Source organism: Helianthus annuus, chromosome 6 (assembly GCF_002127325.2).
Source record: "Helianthus annuus cultivar XRQ/B chromosome 6, HanXRQr2.0-SUNRISE, whole genome shotgun sequence".
Lineage (NCBI taxonomy): Eukaryota > Viridiplantae > Streptophyta > Magnoliopsida > Asterales > Asteraceae > Helianthus > Helianthus annuus.
The window spans coordinates 46,753,690-46,773,271 of record NC_035438.2 but is presented as its reverse complement, the minus strand read 5'-3'; the positions used below and the strand labels follow the sequence as shown (position 1 = coordinate 46,773,271).

General features: G+C 42.6%; 1 protein-coding gene across 1 annotated transcript; it reads right to left on the bottom strand.

The window, feature by feature from the left end:
- Positions 1 to 12,487: 12,487 nt before the first annotated feature.
- LOC110865381 (retrovirus-related Pol polyprotein from transposon RE1) lies at positions 12,488 to 17,109 on the bottom strand. The gene has a single exon (XM_035974565.1). The coding sequence runs from the start codon at positions 16,699 to 16,701 to the stop codon at positions 12,679 to 12,681; it is 4,023 nt and encodes a 1,340-aa protein (XP_035830458.1). The 5' UTR covers positions 16,702 to 17,109; the 3' UTR covers positions 12,488 to 12,678.
- Positions 17,110 to 19,582: the final 2,473 nt, after the last annotated feature.

Below are 19,582 nucleotides of genomic sequence, written 5' to 3'. Positions count from 1 at the left end.
GCAGGTTTTACGTGAGTATCCTTCACAACCGAGGATAGCGAGTAGCATAAGTATACGAAGGTTTTACGTAGGTATCCTGCACAACCGAGGACGATGGTATGGTAGTCTAGTAATGGTATCCGTATGAATCTATTCAACCTTATCCTTTCAATCCCATTCCCAACACCCCGGGAATCCCATGCCTTGGTAAGAGTGTGAACTCACCTTGGGTTGCTCGGCAGATACACACAAAAGGGTTTCTTGAACTAAAGGTGGTCAACCACGTCCTATCATGGTTATTATACAAGTCAGGTTCGTATATCGCACGTATGTTCTACACGTATTGTATCAAGTATGATCATGGCAAATCACATAACACACGTTAACACTTTAACAATAATAGTCAAGCACTCATCATATCTAACTTGTACGATCCGAAAGATATAGCCCAATAACAGTAGGCCCAACATGTTGTGCGTTCAGCACGGCCTTGTGAGATCCACAACATGTTGTGCGGCTCCGTTAGACACCCGCCCCAAAATAACAAGGAGCCCAAATAACATAACAATCAACAACACATTCTCGGCTAAATCCGATAACACATAAAAGCCTTGTGCGATCCGGCTTAGGCATGTACGATTTGAGTAGTCCAGCCCAACAAGAATACCCGGCCCAAACAACAAATGAGCAAAGCAATCTTGTGCGATCCAGTCCAAATTGTGCGATTGGAGGGCTTGTGTGATCCGATCAGCTTGTGCGGTTGGATCAGATCTGGAATGACCTGATCTTGTGCGATCAGCTGACTAGTGCGATTGGGCCTCTTGTGCGACAGGAGGTCTTGTGCGATCGATTCCATTATTCCGGATATCATGCTCATTTGGTTACAATTATCAATTACCCTCAACAGTTTCCAAGTTTATAGGAATCAATTAACACCAAATTAGTTTCACCACATCCTAATTCTCGATCGAACAAGCAAATTATCACTAATTTGTATGAACCCTAAATCATATCATAAACAATTATCCAACCATTCATATGAACATGTAGCCGAGAACATCAACTAATCCGATTTACTTAGCACATTAACCAGCTACGATCCGATTAACTCAACATACACATATGGCCGATTAACAAGAACACTATTAATTGGTATTAGCATCATATGATTAACAAAAATACTAACATTATCAAAAATCATGCAACCGAACGTGTAACCATACATCACTACTGAAATCATTATGTAGATCATGCAATCCATCATATTAACAATCATACGTTCAAGTAATACACTAACCGATTACGAGTAGAGAAGTGTGATCCGAACAAGAGGATGATCTTGTGCCGTCGGGTTTGAGCGAGAGAGGAAGAGAGGAAAGCTAGGGTTTGTGTGTGAGGATGATTTGCCAAAGTGTGTGAAAAATTACCAACACCCCTTGTGTTATTCGTGTAAAGTGGGTGGGCCGAACCCCTACATGGGCCGCCCTAATGGTTCGAGTGTAGGTAATGCGGCCCAAAAGGCCTTGTGCGGTCAAGTGGGTGTTGTGCGATCGATTTCATTAACATACATACACATTATATACACAACACACGTAGCACATAATAACATAGCATTCATTTAAATGAAGATATCACATAAGCACGTAACGTTACATAAAAGTACAGAGGTCGGTTTGGAAATACGAGTTGTCACATTATCCCCAACTAAAAAGAAATTTCGTCCCGAAATTTGGTACGCACTCACTGAGGAAGCTAGGTAGGTTGTATCGTTCACTGGTTTTCCTGGGGTGTCACATCCTCCCCCCGTTGATCTGGAATTTCGTCCCGAAATTCCGCAGTAGTAGCTTCAGCCTCAGTAGTGGTTGCATTGGTTCTGAATAACTGGGGGTACTTTTCTGTCATCCTGTCTTCGCGTTCCCAGGTGTACTTTGGGCCACGTCTGGAGTTCCAACGAACTCGGACAAGAGGGATTCTCTTGTTTTTGAGGACCTTCACATCCCGGTCCGTGATTTCAACTGGCTCCTCGACGAACTGCAACCGCTCGTCGATAGTGAGTTCCTTAAAGGGAATGATGAGGGTCTCATCTGACAGGCACTTCTTCAGATTCGACACGTGAAAGACATTGTGAACTGCACCGAGTTCAGCTGGTAGATTCAATCTGTAGGCTACCTTGCCTATTTTCTCAGTGATCTCGAACGGTCTGACATACCGCGGATTTAATTTGCCCCGTTTGCCAAAACGGACCACACCCTTCCAGGGTGAGACTTTAAGTAAAACCCGGTCCCCGACCTGAAATTCCAATGGCTTTCTACGCTTGTTCGCGTAGGCTTTCTGACGGTCGCGTGCTGCCGCCATGCGTTGTCGTATCTGTGCAATCTTTTCTGTGGCGTCCACTACAATCTCTGGACCCGTGATCTGACTATCCCCCACCTCTGCCCAACAGAGAGGTGACCGGCATTTACGTCCGTACAATGCCTCGAATGGAGCGGCTTGTATGCTGGTGTGATAACTGTTATTATATGAGAACTCCACCAAAGGGAGGTGCTTTTCCCAGCCGTTGCCGAAATCAATAACACATGCCCGAAGCATGTCTTCGAGAGTTTGGATCGTACGCTCAGACTGCCCATCCGTCTGAGGATGATATGCTGTGCTCATGTCTAACCGTGAGCCGAAAGATTTGTGCATCGCTTGCCATAGTTCTGACGTGAATCGTGCATCCCGATCCGAAATGATGGAAGTGGGCACTCCGTGCCTCGAAACAACTTCTTTAAGATAGACGTCTGCGAGAGTGGAGAACTTATCCATTTCCTTTATAGCCAGGAAGTGTGCAGACTTTGTGAGTCGATCCACGATCACCCATATGGTATCATTCCCACGCTGGGATCTAGGTAGGCCTGTAACGAAATCCATGGAAATTTCTTCCCATTTCCATTGCGGTATCGTAGGTTGCTGAAGTAGGCCCGCTGGTTTCTGGTATTCAACCTTGACTCTCGCACAGGTCAAGCACTTGCCAACGTAAGTAGCGATGTGAGCTTTCATACTAGGCCACCAATAAGTAGTCCTGATGTCGTGGTACATTTTATCCGACCCTGGATGTACCGAGTAGCGAGACTTGTGAGCTTCATCCATTACCAGCTCGCGTAGACCGCCATAAAGTGGGACCCAAATACGCCCCGTTACATAGTAGGCGCCGTCTGCCTTCTGTTCTAATCGTTGCCTTGAGCCGCGTAGGGCTTCAGCCCTGACGTTTTCTGGTTTCAATGCTTCTGCCTGAGCATCTCGTATCAGTGTAGGAAGGCTAGACTGAATCGTAAGCTGTAGCGCTCGCACGCGCCGTGGTAGAGTGTCTTTCCGACTGAGGGCATCAGCCACAATGTTGGCTTTGCCTGGATGGTACTTGATAGCGCATTCGTAATCGTTAAGTAATTCAACCCATCGTCGTTGACGCATGTTCAATTCCTTCTGTCTGAAGATATGCTCGAGACTCCTGTGATCGGTGTAAATTGTGCACTTGGTACCGTACAGGTAGTGTCGCCATATCTTGAGTGCAAAAACAATAGCTCCCAGCTCTAGATCGTGCGTCGTGTAATTTCGTTCGTGAATCTTAAGTTGGCGCGAGGCGTAAGCAATGACCTTGTCGCGCTGCATTAACACACATCCAAGACCCTGGATGGATGCATCACAGTAGACCACAAAGTCGTCCGTGCCCTCTGGCAATGAGAGGATGGGTGCACTGCAAAGTCTATCCTTTAAGTGCTGAAAAGCAGTCTCCTGGGGCTCTCCTCAGCGATATGTGACACCCTTCTGTGTCAGTAGTGTAAGCGGCTGAGCAATCTTTGAAAAGTCTTTAATAAACCGTCTGTAGTAACCCGCCAAACCCAAGAATTGGTGTATTTCTGTTGGCGTACGTGGTGCAGGCCAGTTTCTGATCGAGTCTACCTTGGATGGATCGACATGGATCCCATCCTTGTTCACTACGTGGCCTAAGAACTGGACTTCACGAAGCCAGAAGTCGCATTTCGAAAACTTAGCGTACAGCTGTTCCTTCCGTAGGAGTTCCAAAATAAGGCGTAGGTGCTGCTCGTGCTCCTCCTGACTCTTGGAGTAGATCAGGATGTCGTCGATGAAGACAATGACAAACTTGTCGAGATAGGGTTTGCACACCCTGTTCATAAGGTCCATAAATACGGCAGGTGCGTTCGTTAACCCGAACGGCATGACGAGAAACTCGTAGTGGCCATAACGAGTTCTGAATGCGGTTTTGGAGACGTCCTCATCCCGGACTCTCAGCTGATGATAACCAGACCTCAAGTCTATCTTGGAGTAGTAACACGACCCTTGCAACTGGTCGAATAAGTCGTCTATGCGTGGGAGAGGATAACGGTTCTTCACCGTCACCTTGTTGAGTTCACGGTAGTCTATGCACATTCTGAACGTACCGTCTTTCTTTCTCACGAACAACACTGGAGCTCCCCAAGGCGAAGAGCTTGGGCGAATGAAGCCCTTTTCCAAGAGCTCTTGTAGCTGCTTTGACAGTTCCTCCAATTCTGATGGAGCTAAACGATATGGTGCGCGAGCTATGGGTGCTGCTCCTGGAGCGAGCTCGATTTGAAATTCGACCTGACGATGAGGCGGTAAGCCAGGTAAGTCTTCAGGAAACACCTGAGGATAGTCGCGTACTACTGGAATATCCTCCAGTTTCTTTTCCTTCACTGATGCATCTGAAACGAGTGCCAAGATTGCGGTGTGACCCTTCCGCAGACACTTCTGAGCCTTCAAGAAAGAGATGATGCCGACCACTGCACCACTCTTGTCACCTTGAACTTCAAGAGGTTCTTGACCAGAACGGGGAATGCGAATAATCTTCTCACTGCATACGATTTCAGCCTGATGCTGGGATAACCAATCCATCCCTATGACGATGTCGAAACTTCCCAAGACTATGGGAATAAGGTCGATGGAGAAAACTTGACCGGCTAAGACGATACTACAACCCCTGACTATCTGCGTGGCTTCTAAACTCTTACCATTAGCTAGTTCTACGACGTGTTTGGTGTTTAGGGGTGTTGATGTACGTTTTAACAATTTACTGGCTTTCACAGAAATATAACTTGTATCCGCACCCGAATCAAATAAAACAGTAACATAAATATCGTCAAGGAGAAACTTACCCATGACCACATTGGGATCGTTCATTGCATCTCCTCGTCCTAACACGAAAGCTCGACCCCTTGCCTCGTTGCCATTGTTGTTGTTGTTTCCCCCGTTGTTGTTGTTGCCATTGCCCTGGTTATTGTTGTTATTGTTGTTCCTGTTTAGCTGAGGGCAGTGCCTTTTGAAGTGACCTTCTGCACCACAATGAAAACATCCTTTGTTGCCCTGCTGCTGATTCTGATGTGCTGGTGGCTGCTGCTGATTCTGATTCGCAGGCCAAGGGCTTCTACAATCCTTAGCCTCATGACCCATCTTGAGGCATCTTTGACAGCGACCCTTGTTACACTGGCCACCGTGGTGTCTGCCGCAGTTGTTGCACTTTGGGAGGTTCCCTCGATATCCGCCCTGCCTGTGGCTACCTGAAGAGTGCTGGCTGGGACTCTGATAACTGTCAGTCTTTCGTTGCTGGGCCTTAGACTGAACTGAAGCTGATCCCTTGCTGGAATCCCCATCCCATTTTCTCTTGCTGTCACTGGGAGTAGTAGGAGTAGCTGAAGTAGTAGCGGTAGCAGTAGCGCTGATACGTTTAGGCAGTTTGTTCTGATCCACTGCCTGGTCTGTGATGCGGTGAGCGAGGCGTTGAATACCCTGGATGATATCAAGATTAGCCGAAGTAACATGGCTCTGGATCTCTGGCGCCAACCCTTTGAGATACAACTCAATGCGCTTAACTGGAGGGTCCACCATAGTTGGACACAGCACGGCCAGTTCGTTTGACCTTTTGGTGTAAGCTTCAATTTCGGATCCAGTCATCTTCAGATGGTACAACTCATCTTCCAACTTGTGGATGTCTTCCCGAGTGCAGTACTCTCTCTTGATCAGTTCCTTGAAATCATTCCAGGGTGTGGCGTTAGCAGCTGCCAACCCTAAGATCTGAACTTTGGCGTTCCACCAAGTTAGTGCTATTCCTTCTAGCGTGCCAGTGGCGTATTTCACCCTGCGAGCCTCAGGGCATTCACACATCTCGAACACAGACTCGAGCTTTTCAAACCAGTGGAGGAGTCCAACCGCTCCTTCAGTGCCACTAAAGGTACTTGGACGACAGTCCATGAAGTTCTTGAAAGTGCAGACAGGTTGCTGTGCTGGTTGACCTATTGTGTACGAATAGGACAAAGTTTAATTACAAGGGCTAGTTTAGGAGTGTAGGATCTAAAGATCCTAGCGTGAGTTATGACTACAGGATATACTACCTGCTTGAGCAGCTGCAAGTGCCGCAGCAACTTGAGCTTGAACGAGAGCCTCTAGCTGGGCTTGAGTCATGTTAATTCGTCCAGACATGATCTTCATTGTAAAAGTAGCGTAAGTGAGAATGGTTCGCGAGTAGGGCGATGACAGAAAAGTGTAAGCACGTAAGTATCCTCATGTAATAGTATCATGTGTATCTAAGTGTAACGCGAGCAAAGTTCTATATAGTTCTATCATGCAGGTAATAAACATAAACCTTATTACCTAGGATGTCGAGTCTTGCACGTGGAGCGAAGCGTCGTTGTGGATCGTTGAGAGCACTGTTCTGTTTATAGTCTGGTTTTAATAAAAACGTTTTCCCATATTAAAACCTAGTTCTCTATAACCAATGGCTCTGATATAAATCTGTCACACCCCCAAAATCCACCTGCGGAGTATCACCGCTTGGGAGCGTGACTGACCAGGACCAAGCCACCAATCATATTGAACATGTAAATAAGTAGTAATAAAGATTCCATCAATACGAAAGGTGATCATCAAAACCAATGTAGATAAGTGTAGCGGAAGCATTATTGAAAAAACCCAACATAAGTATTAATGTTTGAAACGTCATAAGTGTTTAATAAGTAATCACGATCCATTGCCCACAACGACCTGCTCCTCCTTGTGCAAGCTCCTAAAGTACCTAAGGTCCTGCAAGGCATGCAGCAGAGAGTCAACAACTAGTTGAGCGAGTTCACAGAAAGTAAGAGCGTAATAGTAAGTTCATGAGTATCAGGTGGCTCTACAGGGCCGATATAGGTCTCTATTGGTGGGGGCTTCCCATGTTATTAATCCACTAGACTATGCGTAACCATAAGTGTTCTTCACAACCGAGAACAGTGATACGTACAAGTTTACGTAGGATTTACGTAAGTATCCTTCACAACCGAGGATAGGGTACGTGGGGGTTTACGTAGGTTTTACGTAAGTGCCTGACACAACCGAGGCAGTAGTGAGTATCCGTTCACGCAGGTTTTACGTGAGTATCCTTCACAACCGAGGATGGCGAGTAGCATAAGTATACGTAGGTATCCTGCACAACCGAGGACGATGGTATGGTAGTCTAGTAATGGTATCCGTATGAATCTATTCAACCTTATCCTTTCAATCCCATTCCCAACACCCCGGGAATCCCATGCCTTGGTAAGAGTGTGAACTCACCTTGGGTTGCTCGGCAGATACACACAAAAGGGTTTCTTGAACTAAAGGTGGTCAACCACGTCCTATCATGGTTATTATACAAGTCAGGTTCGTATATCGCACGTATGTTCTACACGTATTGTATCAAGTATGATCATGGCAAATCACATAACACACGTTAACACTTTAACAATAATAGTCAAGCACTCATCATGTCTAACTTGTACGATCCGAAAGATATAGCCCAATAACAGTCGGCCCAACATGTTGTGCGTTCAGCACGGCCTTGTGCGATCCACAACATGTTGTGCGGCTCCGTTAGACACCCGGCCCAAAATAACAAGGAGCCCAAATAACATAACAATCAACAACACATTCTCGGCTAAATCCGATAACACATAAAAGCCTTGTGCGATCCGGCTTAGGCTTGTACGATTTGAGTAGTCCAGCCCAACAAGAATACCCGGCCCAAACAACAAATGAGCAAAGAAATCTTGTGCGATCCAGTCCAAATTGTGCGATTGGAGGGCTTGTGTGATCCGATCAGCTTGTGCGGTTGGATCAGATCTGGAATGACCTGATCTTGTGCGATCGGCTGACTAGTGCGATTGGGCCTCTTGTGCGACAGGAGGTCTTGTGCGATCGATTCCATTATTCCGGATATCATGCTCATTTGGTTACAATTATCAATTACCCTCAACAGTTTCCAAGTTTATAGGAATCAATTAACACCAAATTAGTTTCACCACATCCTAATTCTCGATCGAACAAGCAAATTATCACTAATTTGTATGAACCCTAAATCATATCATAAACAATTATCCAACCATTCATATGAACATGTAGCCGAGAACATCAACTAATCCGATTTACTTAGCACATTAACCAGCTACGATCCGATTAACTCAACATACACATATGGCCGATTAACAAGAACACTATTAATTGGTATTAGCATCATATGATTAACAAAAATACTAACATTATCAAAAATTATGCAACCGAACGTGTAACCATACATCACTACTGAAATCATTATGTAGATCATGCAATCCATCATATTAACAATCATACGTTCAAGTAATACACTAACCGATTACGAGTAGAGATGTGTGATCCTAACAAGAGGATGATCTTGTGCCGTCGGGTTTGAGCGAGAGAGGAAGAGAGGAAAGCTAGGGTTTGTGTGTGAGGATGATTTGCCAAAGTGTGTGAAACATGACAAACATGCATTCATCGAGTCACGTATAACAAACAATAGCGGTTAGCGTATAAATAGTGTTTGCTTTGTGTGTCGATTGTGATTTAGAATAAGTAACGTATGTAACACCCAAAAGTGCGTAAAGCAATAAGGGATAGAGTATACTCACAGATTGTGTTTAACAAGTAAACACTCTCTTGGATTGAAGGGAGCGCTGAGAGAGATTAGCCTGAACAGTTAACGATAGCATAAACGATAAGCGGCGCGTAAAATGGTGTAAAGTACCAAGTGTCGGATGGCAATCCGATCGGATGGCCAGTCGATCGGATGTCAATCAGTTAGGATGGTCATCCGATCGGATGGCCATTCGATTGGATTGACATCTTGTTTGGTAAGGATGTGTTTGTGTATGATGGCTTTGAAGTTTTCGTTGTAGCATTTTGAAAACAGTGAAGTATCTCTACTCTTCAGGTCGATCGATCGAACGGCGGCTCGATCGGGTAACGATCCGATTGGTAGGACACTTAGTGAGAACAAGTTCACAGCAGGGTTGTCACTCGGTCGGATAGCAATCCGATCGGGTGGCAATCCGTTGGAACTGACTATACATTGAACATGTTGAAAATTGTTTAAGTATTGAAGTCCCAAACGTCACATGGTCGGATGGTCGTTCGATCGGATGGTAATCCGATCGGACGGCAATCCGTTCGACGTTCAGACCTTTGAAAAGTTGAAACAAGAGTTTAAGTGTGGAACCAAGTGTAAGCCGATCGGATGCCAATCCGATCGGACGGCAACCCGTCCCAACGGCCTGATCGTCTTTGATACTTGATTGTTTTGATAGTTTTGCAGTTTTGATCGAGACGGTGTGATAACACGCTAAACAACAGAACCTCGTCAAGACCCTAGTGACCCGATCGAACATGAATCACCCAGATCCGACCCGTTCACAGGTTCGTGACGGTTGTTCATGTTTAACCCGGAATCGGTTGTCTTTTTGGTAGAAACCAGATCTTGAACCCAAGACATCACTAAGAAGGAGTAGAAGATCAGAACCAGCTCCGATTCAATCAGTTTTGAGTGCATTGAGTGTAAAAGAGTTGAAAGAAAGTTAGAAAACCATCTTTCAATCCTTTTAACCATGGATCAATGCAGATCTATGCGAAATCGTTGCTTAATCTTGTGGAAATCCTTCAGATCTGAGTTGTTCTTGGTGGAATGAGGCCAATACTTGAAGTTCATAAGAACTCCATGATGACATCATCCTAGAACACCTCATATCCGTTGATTTCACGGTTAAAAGTTGAGATTCAAAAGAGAAAATGATGAAGGAGTGCGTGTAGATCATAGAAGTACAAGATTTAGGTTGGAAACTTATAAGAATCGCGAGAAATCGAGAGAAAGAAGGCTGAAGTGCGGCTGGGTCGAGTGGAGAGCTGTCACATCAAGTGATGTGACAAGTGAGGGTATTTATAGGTTGCCAAAAAGGGAAAGTTCACTAAGATCGGATGGGCCACCGATCGGATGGCAGCTCGATCGGGTGGCCACTCGATCCGGTGTCCGGCGTGTTGAGTTTTGTCGTTTCGATTTGCTTGTTGAGCGTTGCGATGCGTTTCGAGCGGGCGTTGCGATAGATTAATAATAAACACGCAAATACTATATCTAACATACAATCATCCTAAATAACCGGTGTTTAGCGTTTGCGATTCGATTGCGATTGCGTTTCGATTAATCATCACAATACATAAGGTAAATAAACATGCACAAGTAACACATGAAGAGCACACACATGTAAAACAATATCCAGAACGCATAATTCGGGTTGCGAATGCGACTGCGATGCGATAAGCGATAAAGCGATAAAACATGCGACAAACATCGATTAAATCTCGATTATTAACAAGTACTCCACATAATAAAACTAAAGCAAACAAAATAAAGATTCGATTACAAGTTAAGGAAGTCAAGACAGTAGTCGAGCAAGGAGTGATAGATCGCAATTAGCAATCTTTTCTTCCTTTGACTTCAATGTTGACTTTGACTTTCGAAACACGGGGTGTTACATTACAAATACATAATAAAACATAATTTAAACTAATTACAATGAGACCTTGGACTTGAGATGTGAGGGATTAACATCATCATTCTCCCCCTAATCACGAACACCAATCTTTGAGTTGTAGGTCTTAAACTACGAGCAATTTTCTCATAGTATTGAATTTGATCCTTGCATCCTTTGTTAGTATACAAAACATGCCATCCTCTTGAATCTCCCTAGTATCCATCGCTCCACCTGGGTCTTCTTATTGATTTTGCTTCACACGAATTGATGTTCAATTTTAACTTGCTTCTCACGAACTTTTACTACACTTGATTTGTATCACACAAACTTCTTAGTACGTAGTTTTCTCAACACAAACTGCACCTGGTCTTGATTAAATTTCCCACCATCATATCACATGACTTGAATCCATCTGGCATAGATTTTGTATTGTCTGAGTCACTCAGATTATTCTTATATTTGTATCACACAACAATTCTTTTTTCTAATCCAGTCACATGATTATTCATATTCTTCACACTTTGATCACATCACATGATTTAATTTTCTCTTCACGGGTTGTCTCACACAACATGCCAATTCTTCATCATTGATTGATTAATAAATTTCTTTGCTTTGACATGATCCACTTAGTGGTTTATTTGATTGCACCCCACTCTGGTTGTCTCCGCATCACATAGTTTCTTCATTTTGATCACGCGACCAATTTTCCTATTTCTAATTCTCTTCGATGTCTAGGCACATCAAAACTGTAGTTCGACTAAGAGTGATTCAACTTCCTTATGTTTCTTGGTTTGACATTCATAGGCATAGTGTCAGAGTTTCCCACATTTGTAGCAAGTGATTTTCGACTTATCTTTTCTATCTGGTGTTTCTTGCATGCTATATATCATCCCTTTGTGGTTTGTCGGTTTCTTCCGACTTTTAAGAGGTGTGTCCCATCTCTATGATGATAAGTGTTTCTACTCGGGCTCGTGGGGGTGGAATCTCCTTCGTCCATGATTTCCAAAACGTTGTCCACGGTTCATGTTATTGTCATGATGTATGTACAAGAGTTCTTATTAATTGTTCGCTGTGCCTATTTTTTTTCTCAAAGGTCTTCAATCTACCAGTAGCCTCATCAAGAGTCATTGTGTCTAGATTCTAGTATTTTTCTATGGACAAAAAATCTAAATCAATCTATCGGGCACGACGGGTAGATGTTTTGAGTTGGCTAATTAAGCGTTGTTCCAAATTCACTCGCCCTTGTAATAATACAATTTATCTTTACACTATAAGTGTCTATTGTGTCATCGTCCTTCATTTGAATTGGTCATGAGTGTTTGCAAACATGCCTTCTGCACCCGATCTACTTCAACATGCCTTGTTATTAGTGTGTTCCAAATCTCTCTTGTAGTCTTGCAATTTTCCACTTGCAAAACGACATCTTACAGTGATGCAATGGTTGCTTAATCCTTTTTTAACAATTGCTTACATTCCTTCTATGGGTTCTATCATCTCCTAGAGTCCATTTACTTCTAGTATGGTCTTGATACAGATAGCCCATGCCGTATAGTTTGTTGATTTCAGAATTTGACACCAGTAGCGAGTCAAAGATCCCACATCCTTGTGAATTACAATTTGTTGACTCGAATTGCCAAGTGTATTAGACATGATTTCAAACAACTCAAAGGTTTTGATTATTATTTCACACAGAAACTGAAGAGATACATAGGAATTTATAGAATTAGAAATTACACTAAAGACCCTTCAAAACTAGACTGATGTCACTTTAATTATTTATTTTGGTCTGATATTCCCCCGCAAGTTGAGGGCGGGGAACGACCTGCAACTTGGACCTAAGAAACGTGAAGCGCTATGAAGACAACGGTTTTGTAAACACATCAGCAATCTGGTCGTCTGTTTTAATGAACCTGACATACAACTTCCCTTTAGCAACTTGTTCTCGAACAAAATGAAAATCTACTTCAACATGTTTTGTACGGGCATGGAAGACTGGGTTAGCCGAGAGGTATGTAGCACCAAGATTATCACACCATAGTGTCGGTTTAGTTGATGTAACACCCAGTTCTTGAAGAAGAGATTTAAGCCAGATTATTTCAGCAACAACATCAGCAATGGCTTTATATTCAGATTCTGTGGAGGACCGAGAGACGGTCTTTTGTTTGCGAGCAGACCACGAAACTAGATTAGAGCCCAAGTATATTGCATATCCCCCCGTGGATCGGCGGTCCACCGGGCAACCAGCCCAATCAGAATCAGAGTAAGCTTGAACAAGGGAACTAGAACCATCATCCCAAAAAGAGTCAGAAAAGGCATGAAGATGCGAAGCAGATGAATGTCGAAAAAGAAGACCGAGGTGCAGAGTTCCTTTTAAGTACCGTAAAATACGTTTCACAGCAGACCAATGAGCTTCAGTTGGTGCATGCATAAATTGACAAACCTTGTTGACTGAGAAGGCAATGTCTGGGCGTGAAAGGGTAGCATACTGAAGGGCACCAACTATTTGACGATACCGTGTAGGGTCAGCAAAAAGTGGGCTATCATTCGGTAAGAGAACTGACTTCGTGTCCATTGGAGAGGCAACAGGTTTGCATTCAAAGAGACCAGCCCTATTAATAACATCGAGAAGGTACTTCCTTTGAGAAAGAATTAGACCAGAGTTCTGGTGGAGAAATTCGATGCCCAAGAAGTAATGTAAAGGACCAAGGTCTTTAACCTCCAACATGGAGCTTAGCTTCGCTATTACGGAATTGACCAACGGAGAATTATTACCGGTGATAATAATATCATCAACATACACCAAGATATAAACCATGCTACCCTTGTGATTATAGATGAAAAGGGACGGATCCGTTTTGGAGCCAAAGAAACCAAGTTGTTGCAAGGCTGTGGAAAGCTTGTTGAACCAGGCCCGTGGGGCCTGTTTCAAACCGTACAAGGACTTGTGCAAGCAACACACATGATGAGGTTTAGCGGGATCAACAAAACCAGGCGGCTGAGTCATGTAAACGGTTTCTTCAAGATCCCCGTGAAGAAAGGCATTTTGAGCATCCAACTGTTTTAACGGCCAAGAATTAGAAACTGCAAGAGAAAGCACCGTACGAATAGTGGCCGGTTTAACAACAGGGCTAAAAGTCTCATGATAATCCACCCCGGACTGCTGCCGAAAACCTTTTGCAACAAGTCTTGCCTTATAACGACTGATGTTGCCATTCTGGTCAGTTTTTAACCTGTACACCCATTTGCAATCAACAACATTAGTATTAGGAACACGAGGAACTAAGGACCAGGTTCCATTCTTGTCTAAGGCCTCTAATTCTTCGGCCATGGCACGACGCCACTCCAGGAAATTGTTGTCGACGGTAAAGGATGTGGGTTCAGTTGGGATAGAGTTAGTGGAAGCAGTATAGGCCGAAGGATCAAAACGTTTAGTTTGTTTTGGGTTTTGTCGCAGGTGAGAAGGACGAGTTCTAGGTGGCGGAGGTGGTGGAGGTTGAGGAACAGTCTCAGGTTGGTGTTGAGTGTTGGCAGGTGGCTGAGTGGGTGGTGGGCTTGGTGGGTGTGGTGTTTCAGATGGTGTAGAGAAGTCAGGTATTGGGTCAGGGAATATAGAAGTGTAAGGAGATGAGGGTGGGGAAGTAGGTTGAGTAGGTAAGGGTTGATTGTAGGGAAAAATATGTTCATTAAAGCGAACGTGTCGAACAATGTACACACGTTCGGTTTGAGGGTCAAAACAGCGATATCCATGGTGAACAGGACTATATCCAAGAAAGACACACGGGACAGACCGAAAATCAACTTTATGACGGTTGTAGGGACGAAGATAAGGAAAACATTGACAGCCAAAGACACGAAGGAATGTGTAATCTGGTTTACGGTTGAAAAGAATTTGAAAAGGAGATTTTTCATGAGTGACTCGAGAAGGAAGACGGTTTATGAGGTAGACCGCTGTTTCAAAGGCAAAAAACCAAAAGCGTTGAGGTAAATGAGCTTGAGCAAGAAAAGCAAGCCCAGTTTCCACAACATGGCGGTGACGTCGTTCAACAGTCCCGTTTTGTTCACTCGTGTGAGGACACGACCTACGATGAATAATACCAAGAGATGTAAAAAACGAAGTCAAGTTGCGAAACTCGCCCCCCCAATCAGATTGGACGTTTTTGAGCTTGGTGTTGAATTGGCGTTCCACCATACGCACAAAGTTGGTAAATTGAGTATAAACATCTGATTTTTGAGACAGTGGAAAAAACCACATATAACGAGAATAGTGATCAACACACAACAAGTAATAACGATAACCATCAATAGACAATGAGGGAGAAGGTCCCCAAACATCACAATAAACTAAATCCAAAACTTTATTACTACGAAAGGTTGATTCTTGCAAATGAAGTTTAGATGACTTGCCCATTTGACAAGAAGTACACAACGATGATGACAATTTATTTGAAACAGGTAAAGAACACGAAGAAATAACAGAATTAAAGACTCGACTGTGAGGATGATCTAATCGTTGATGCCATATTGTGGAGGAAGCTTTGGTGGTCGTGAAAGCAACTTTTGGAAGCAACTGAAGCCGAGGAAGACGGATGGAATAGAGACCCTGTTCACTTGGACCCCTGAGGAGGGTAGCTTGTGTAAACTCGTCCTTCACAACAAAAAAGGAAGAGTGAAATTCAAAGAAGACATTATTGTCACAACAAAATTTTTGTACAGAAAGTAGGTTCTTTTTAAGTTGGGGTACATGAAGAATGTCTGAAAGGTTAAAAGTTTTATTTGTGGAAGAAAATTGTTTAGAGCCAATATGAAGAATAGGAAGTGGGTTACCGTCACCAACATGGAGAGAGTCAGTACCATAGTAAGCCTCGGAATTGTCAAGGCTGGACAAGTCTGGAGTGCCATGATGATTAGCGCCTGTGTCAGGATTCCAAGTGGAGTATGAGCCAACATCAGAAGCAGCGTAGTTGGCTTGTGCACGACCATTAGAGGACTGATTTGGACATTGAGACGGAATGTGTCCGATTCCACACCGATTGCAGTGACCATAAACCATGTTCTGGGTGGAAGCCCAAGAAAATTGTCTTGTTCCTTGTTGTTCTCGGCCACGGTTGGAGCGGGTGTTGCCGCGATAGTTGCCACGGTTTCCTCGATTATTGCGGTTGTTATTGTTGGAACGAGGAGAAAGGTATGCTTGCGGTTGTGAAACAGAAGCAGTGGCAGCCTGTTGAGTCGGGGCTGCAGGATGAAGCTGATAACCAATCTGGGCAGCCATGAGTTGAAGGGTTTTAAGTTGTTGCTGAATGGATTCAAGACCAGCGGGAGGGGTGACAGGTGCGGTGGCAGCCGCAGCAAGGAGCTGTGATGAGAGGTTGGCTGTAACCGAGACGGTATTGAGTCTATTCAACATATAATCGTGGTCACTAAGAAGGCCATGTAACTCATTGAAAGCAACCGGAGGGGAGCGAGCAAGGAGGTTACTCTTGAGACCGTTATACTCTTCACGTAGACCAGCTATGGTGAGCATTACCAGATCTTTATCCTTCATGGGTTCGCCAATATTGGCGAGAGCAGTTGCGTATTCCTGAGCACGACTTAAGTAATCAATTGGTTTTTCATCGCCTTTCATGGCGATTTTAAGGAGTTGGGTTTTTAAAGTAAATTCATGAGAAGATGTTGAAGGAGCATAAGCACGCTCTAAGGCGAGCCAAATGTCACGGGAGGTTGTACCTTGAACATGTTGGAAGGAGGCTTCAGAAACAGTAGAGACAAGGATCATTCGAACATGAGCATCATTAGCAATCCACCCTCGATAACTAGGATTATCAGTGGTGGGGATTTTCAGTCGTAACTTTTTCTTGTGGACACGGAATTGTACCATCAATATAGCCGAACAAATTGTTGGCGATGAGGAAAGGTTCGATCATAGCTTTCCAATAACCATAATTTTTAGGGTTCAAAGTGAAAGCAAATTTGTGAGAGTTGTGAGCCGTTTTTTCTTGGGTGGTGAAAGGAATGATAGCAGCCATCAGAAGATTTTAGATTGGAGCCGGAAGTTATCGTCGGCTGGGGATAGGTTTGCCGGAAATTGACGTCGGCAGGGAGGCTGGTGGTGGGACTCTTGAAATTCTGAGTAAAAAAAGAAGGCTCTGGATACCAAAACAACTCAAAGGTTTTGATTATTATGTCACACAGAAACTGAAGAGATACATAGGAATTTATAGAATTAGAAATTACACTAAAGACCCTTCAAAACTAGACTGATGTCACTTTAATTATTTATTTTGGTCTGATAATTTCTGATTGTATGAATTTCACTTTGAAAAATTGTATTTATACAACCCCGTATGATTCTTGTTTCTAAACTATATTACCAATACATATACAAAATTTAGATTTTAAAAGGAATAGACAAAACTGATTATTTTGTTCTTGATTTGTCTTGTTAAAATCTAGATATCTTGAACTCTATTAACACCCTTTGGTCCTCAACTTGATATGTGAACACCATCCTATCAGATACACCACCAAATTTAATTCTGATCTTCGTAGTACTCCAAACAAAACCTAAGAACCCCTGATTTCGTTCTTTCTCCCTAGTTCATGACTCCCACAAACCAAAACCTTATGGCAAGCAAACTACGAATAAACGATCAAGCTTTGTAGTTGAACCCCTAATTGTGATTTTGTGTCTCCTGTGATTCCTTTGTGACTTTGAATTCTATACCCGTGAATCAATATCAAGAGCCTGATGCTCTGATACTATTGTTGGCCCACATTCACAAATTGATATTGAAAAAAACAATAATAGAATTCACTTTAATTCAACAGATAACTTGTGTGTATTGCAACTTGAAAACCTAAACCATATTTATACATGACGGAACTGACATGTTGAAAAGTCACGTCCCTTCCCTTGGCGTTGCTTTGATCATCGGATCTCCTTTGGCGTTGCTTATGATCGAAGACATACACAACACGTGTATATGTAGGTTACCAAGTTCTAACTTAAGTTATCTAACCCATAGACTTTACATAGGTTACAAATACATAACAAAACATAATTTAGACTATTTACAATAGGACCCTTTGAGATGTGAGGGATTAACATCATCAATTGTTACTCAAAGATTATGAAAACATTCAACCTTTCTTCAGAAGTAACACACATAGTATTAGTTGCATATATGATTTACATGTTTTGTTTAGGACTAGTTAGAGCTAGAGAATAGTTCAGGAAGCTGTCTCAGCTTCCATACTTATCACTAAAGCCTTTTCCACTTCCTTCTTTTAAAAATCTAGTCACTATAGCTCGAGCACTAGCATCCCAATTTCTTGCCATATCTTCAAGAGAATGTATTCCAGTAATTCCGCAAAGCAAAACCTTGAACTTAGTCAGCATTTCATCATACAACGTCCCCCATGGTTCAATGCTGCCAGAAGATATTAGATAGAATATATTAATTAGTAAGGTTATCTTTATGATTTAGTTAGGTTGTATTCTTATATATAGTTGATTAATAGTACATAATACATTAGAAGGTTTTTATTGTTTTATTTAATGTTTTATTGTCACTTACTTCAATGCATCATGGCTCCATTTAATGATTTTTGGTGCGGATGCTGGATAATTAACCGGAACAAGAAGTAGTATGACAAACTCCGGCATCTGTATAAAGAAACAAAGACCAATTTTTAGTAAAGAAGCCAGATGTATACATTAAATGCAGATCAAAATGTATGCTTTCTTTTTATTCTCCTTTTCTTGTCCGGTTTACAAATGGTGCAAGTGATATCAACCAGGTCTCTCGAGCAAGTGTCGAAATATCAAACAAACAAGATTATGTGCAATTAACCACTTAAAAGAAAACTTTCCATAACAATTTCAAAATGCCTTTTTATCAAATTCCATAAATTGCTCCGGATCTGTGAATTTGAGCTTTGAAAACCGCATCTCGAAATAGATTTCAGGTGCTGCTAAAGTTTACCTTTTCAGATGAAGCACCTTTGTGTGGGCTGAGTAGGGAACAAACACTCCTGAACAAGCACTTCACTATGGTCCCTTCATGAGCTCCAAGAATGTTAATATCATCTTCAGAACAGTCCATCTCAATAGAGGTCTCAAGTAGCTTGCTGTTAATCTTTTTAATCTCCTCCAATATTGCAGGATTCCTCTATAAGAATCACATAGATTGCAAGGAGATTAAAACAACAAACATGAAGAGAATCGACCACTAAGAAGACACCAAGTATAAAAACATGATATGAATCTCCATGAAAAAACTTGCAACTTATTTGTGCAATAAATTTACCTGGATTTTTTTCCTCTTGTTCGCTGACGTTTCTGTTGAACATATGTCCCATTTTTGAGAAACAAACTGTTCACTATACAATGATGGGACACTTAACTCGCGTTTCCTTTTTTGTAGTGGCTCAGGATCATATTCTAACATAACATTGGTTTCATCTTGTATATGTGTACTAACTAGATTTGGAGGTACACAATGTGGTATGATACTGGTCACCTTTTCAATTGAGTTAATGTCAGTTAAAGAAGAAATCAATTCGTCTGATGATATTCGTTTTACCTGAAATAGCATAACAACTTAGCAATCAGCACCAAGAATATAATCATTTAAGGACATAGCTTAAAAGGTTTTCTCAAATTATATTTCAGAAACAAGTGTACCATTTCGGTCAAATGAAAAGCCGGATCTTTTGAGGTTTCTGGTTCTTGTGAAGGTGGATCCATGGGTGTTTTA

Bases quoted from the DNA above. Each gene is read 5' to 3' on its own strand.
- LOC110865381 (XM_035974565.1), bottom strand. From the start codon at position 16,701: ATGGTACAATTCCGTGTCCACAAGAAAAAGTTACGACTGAAAATCCCC.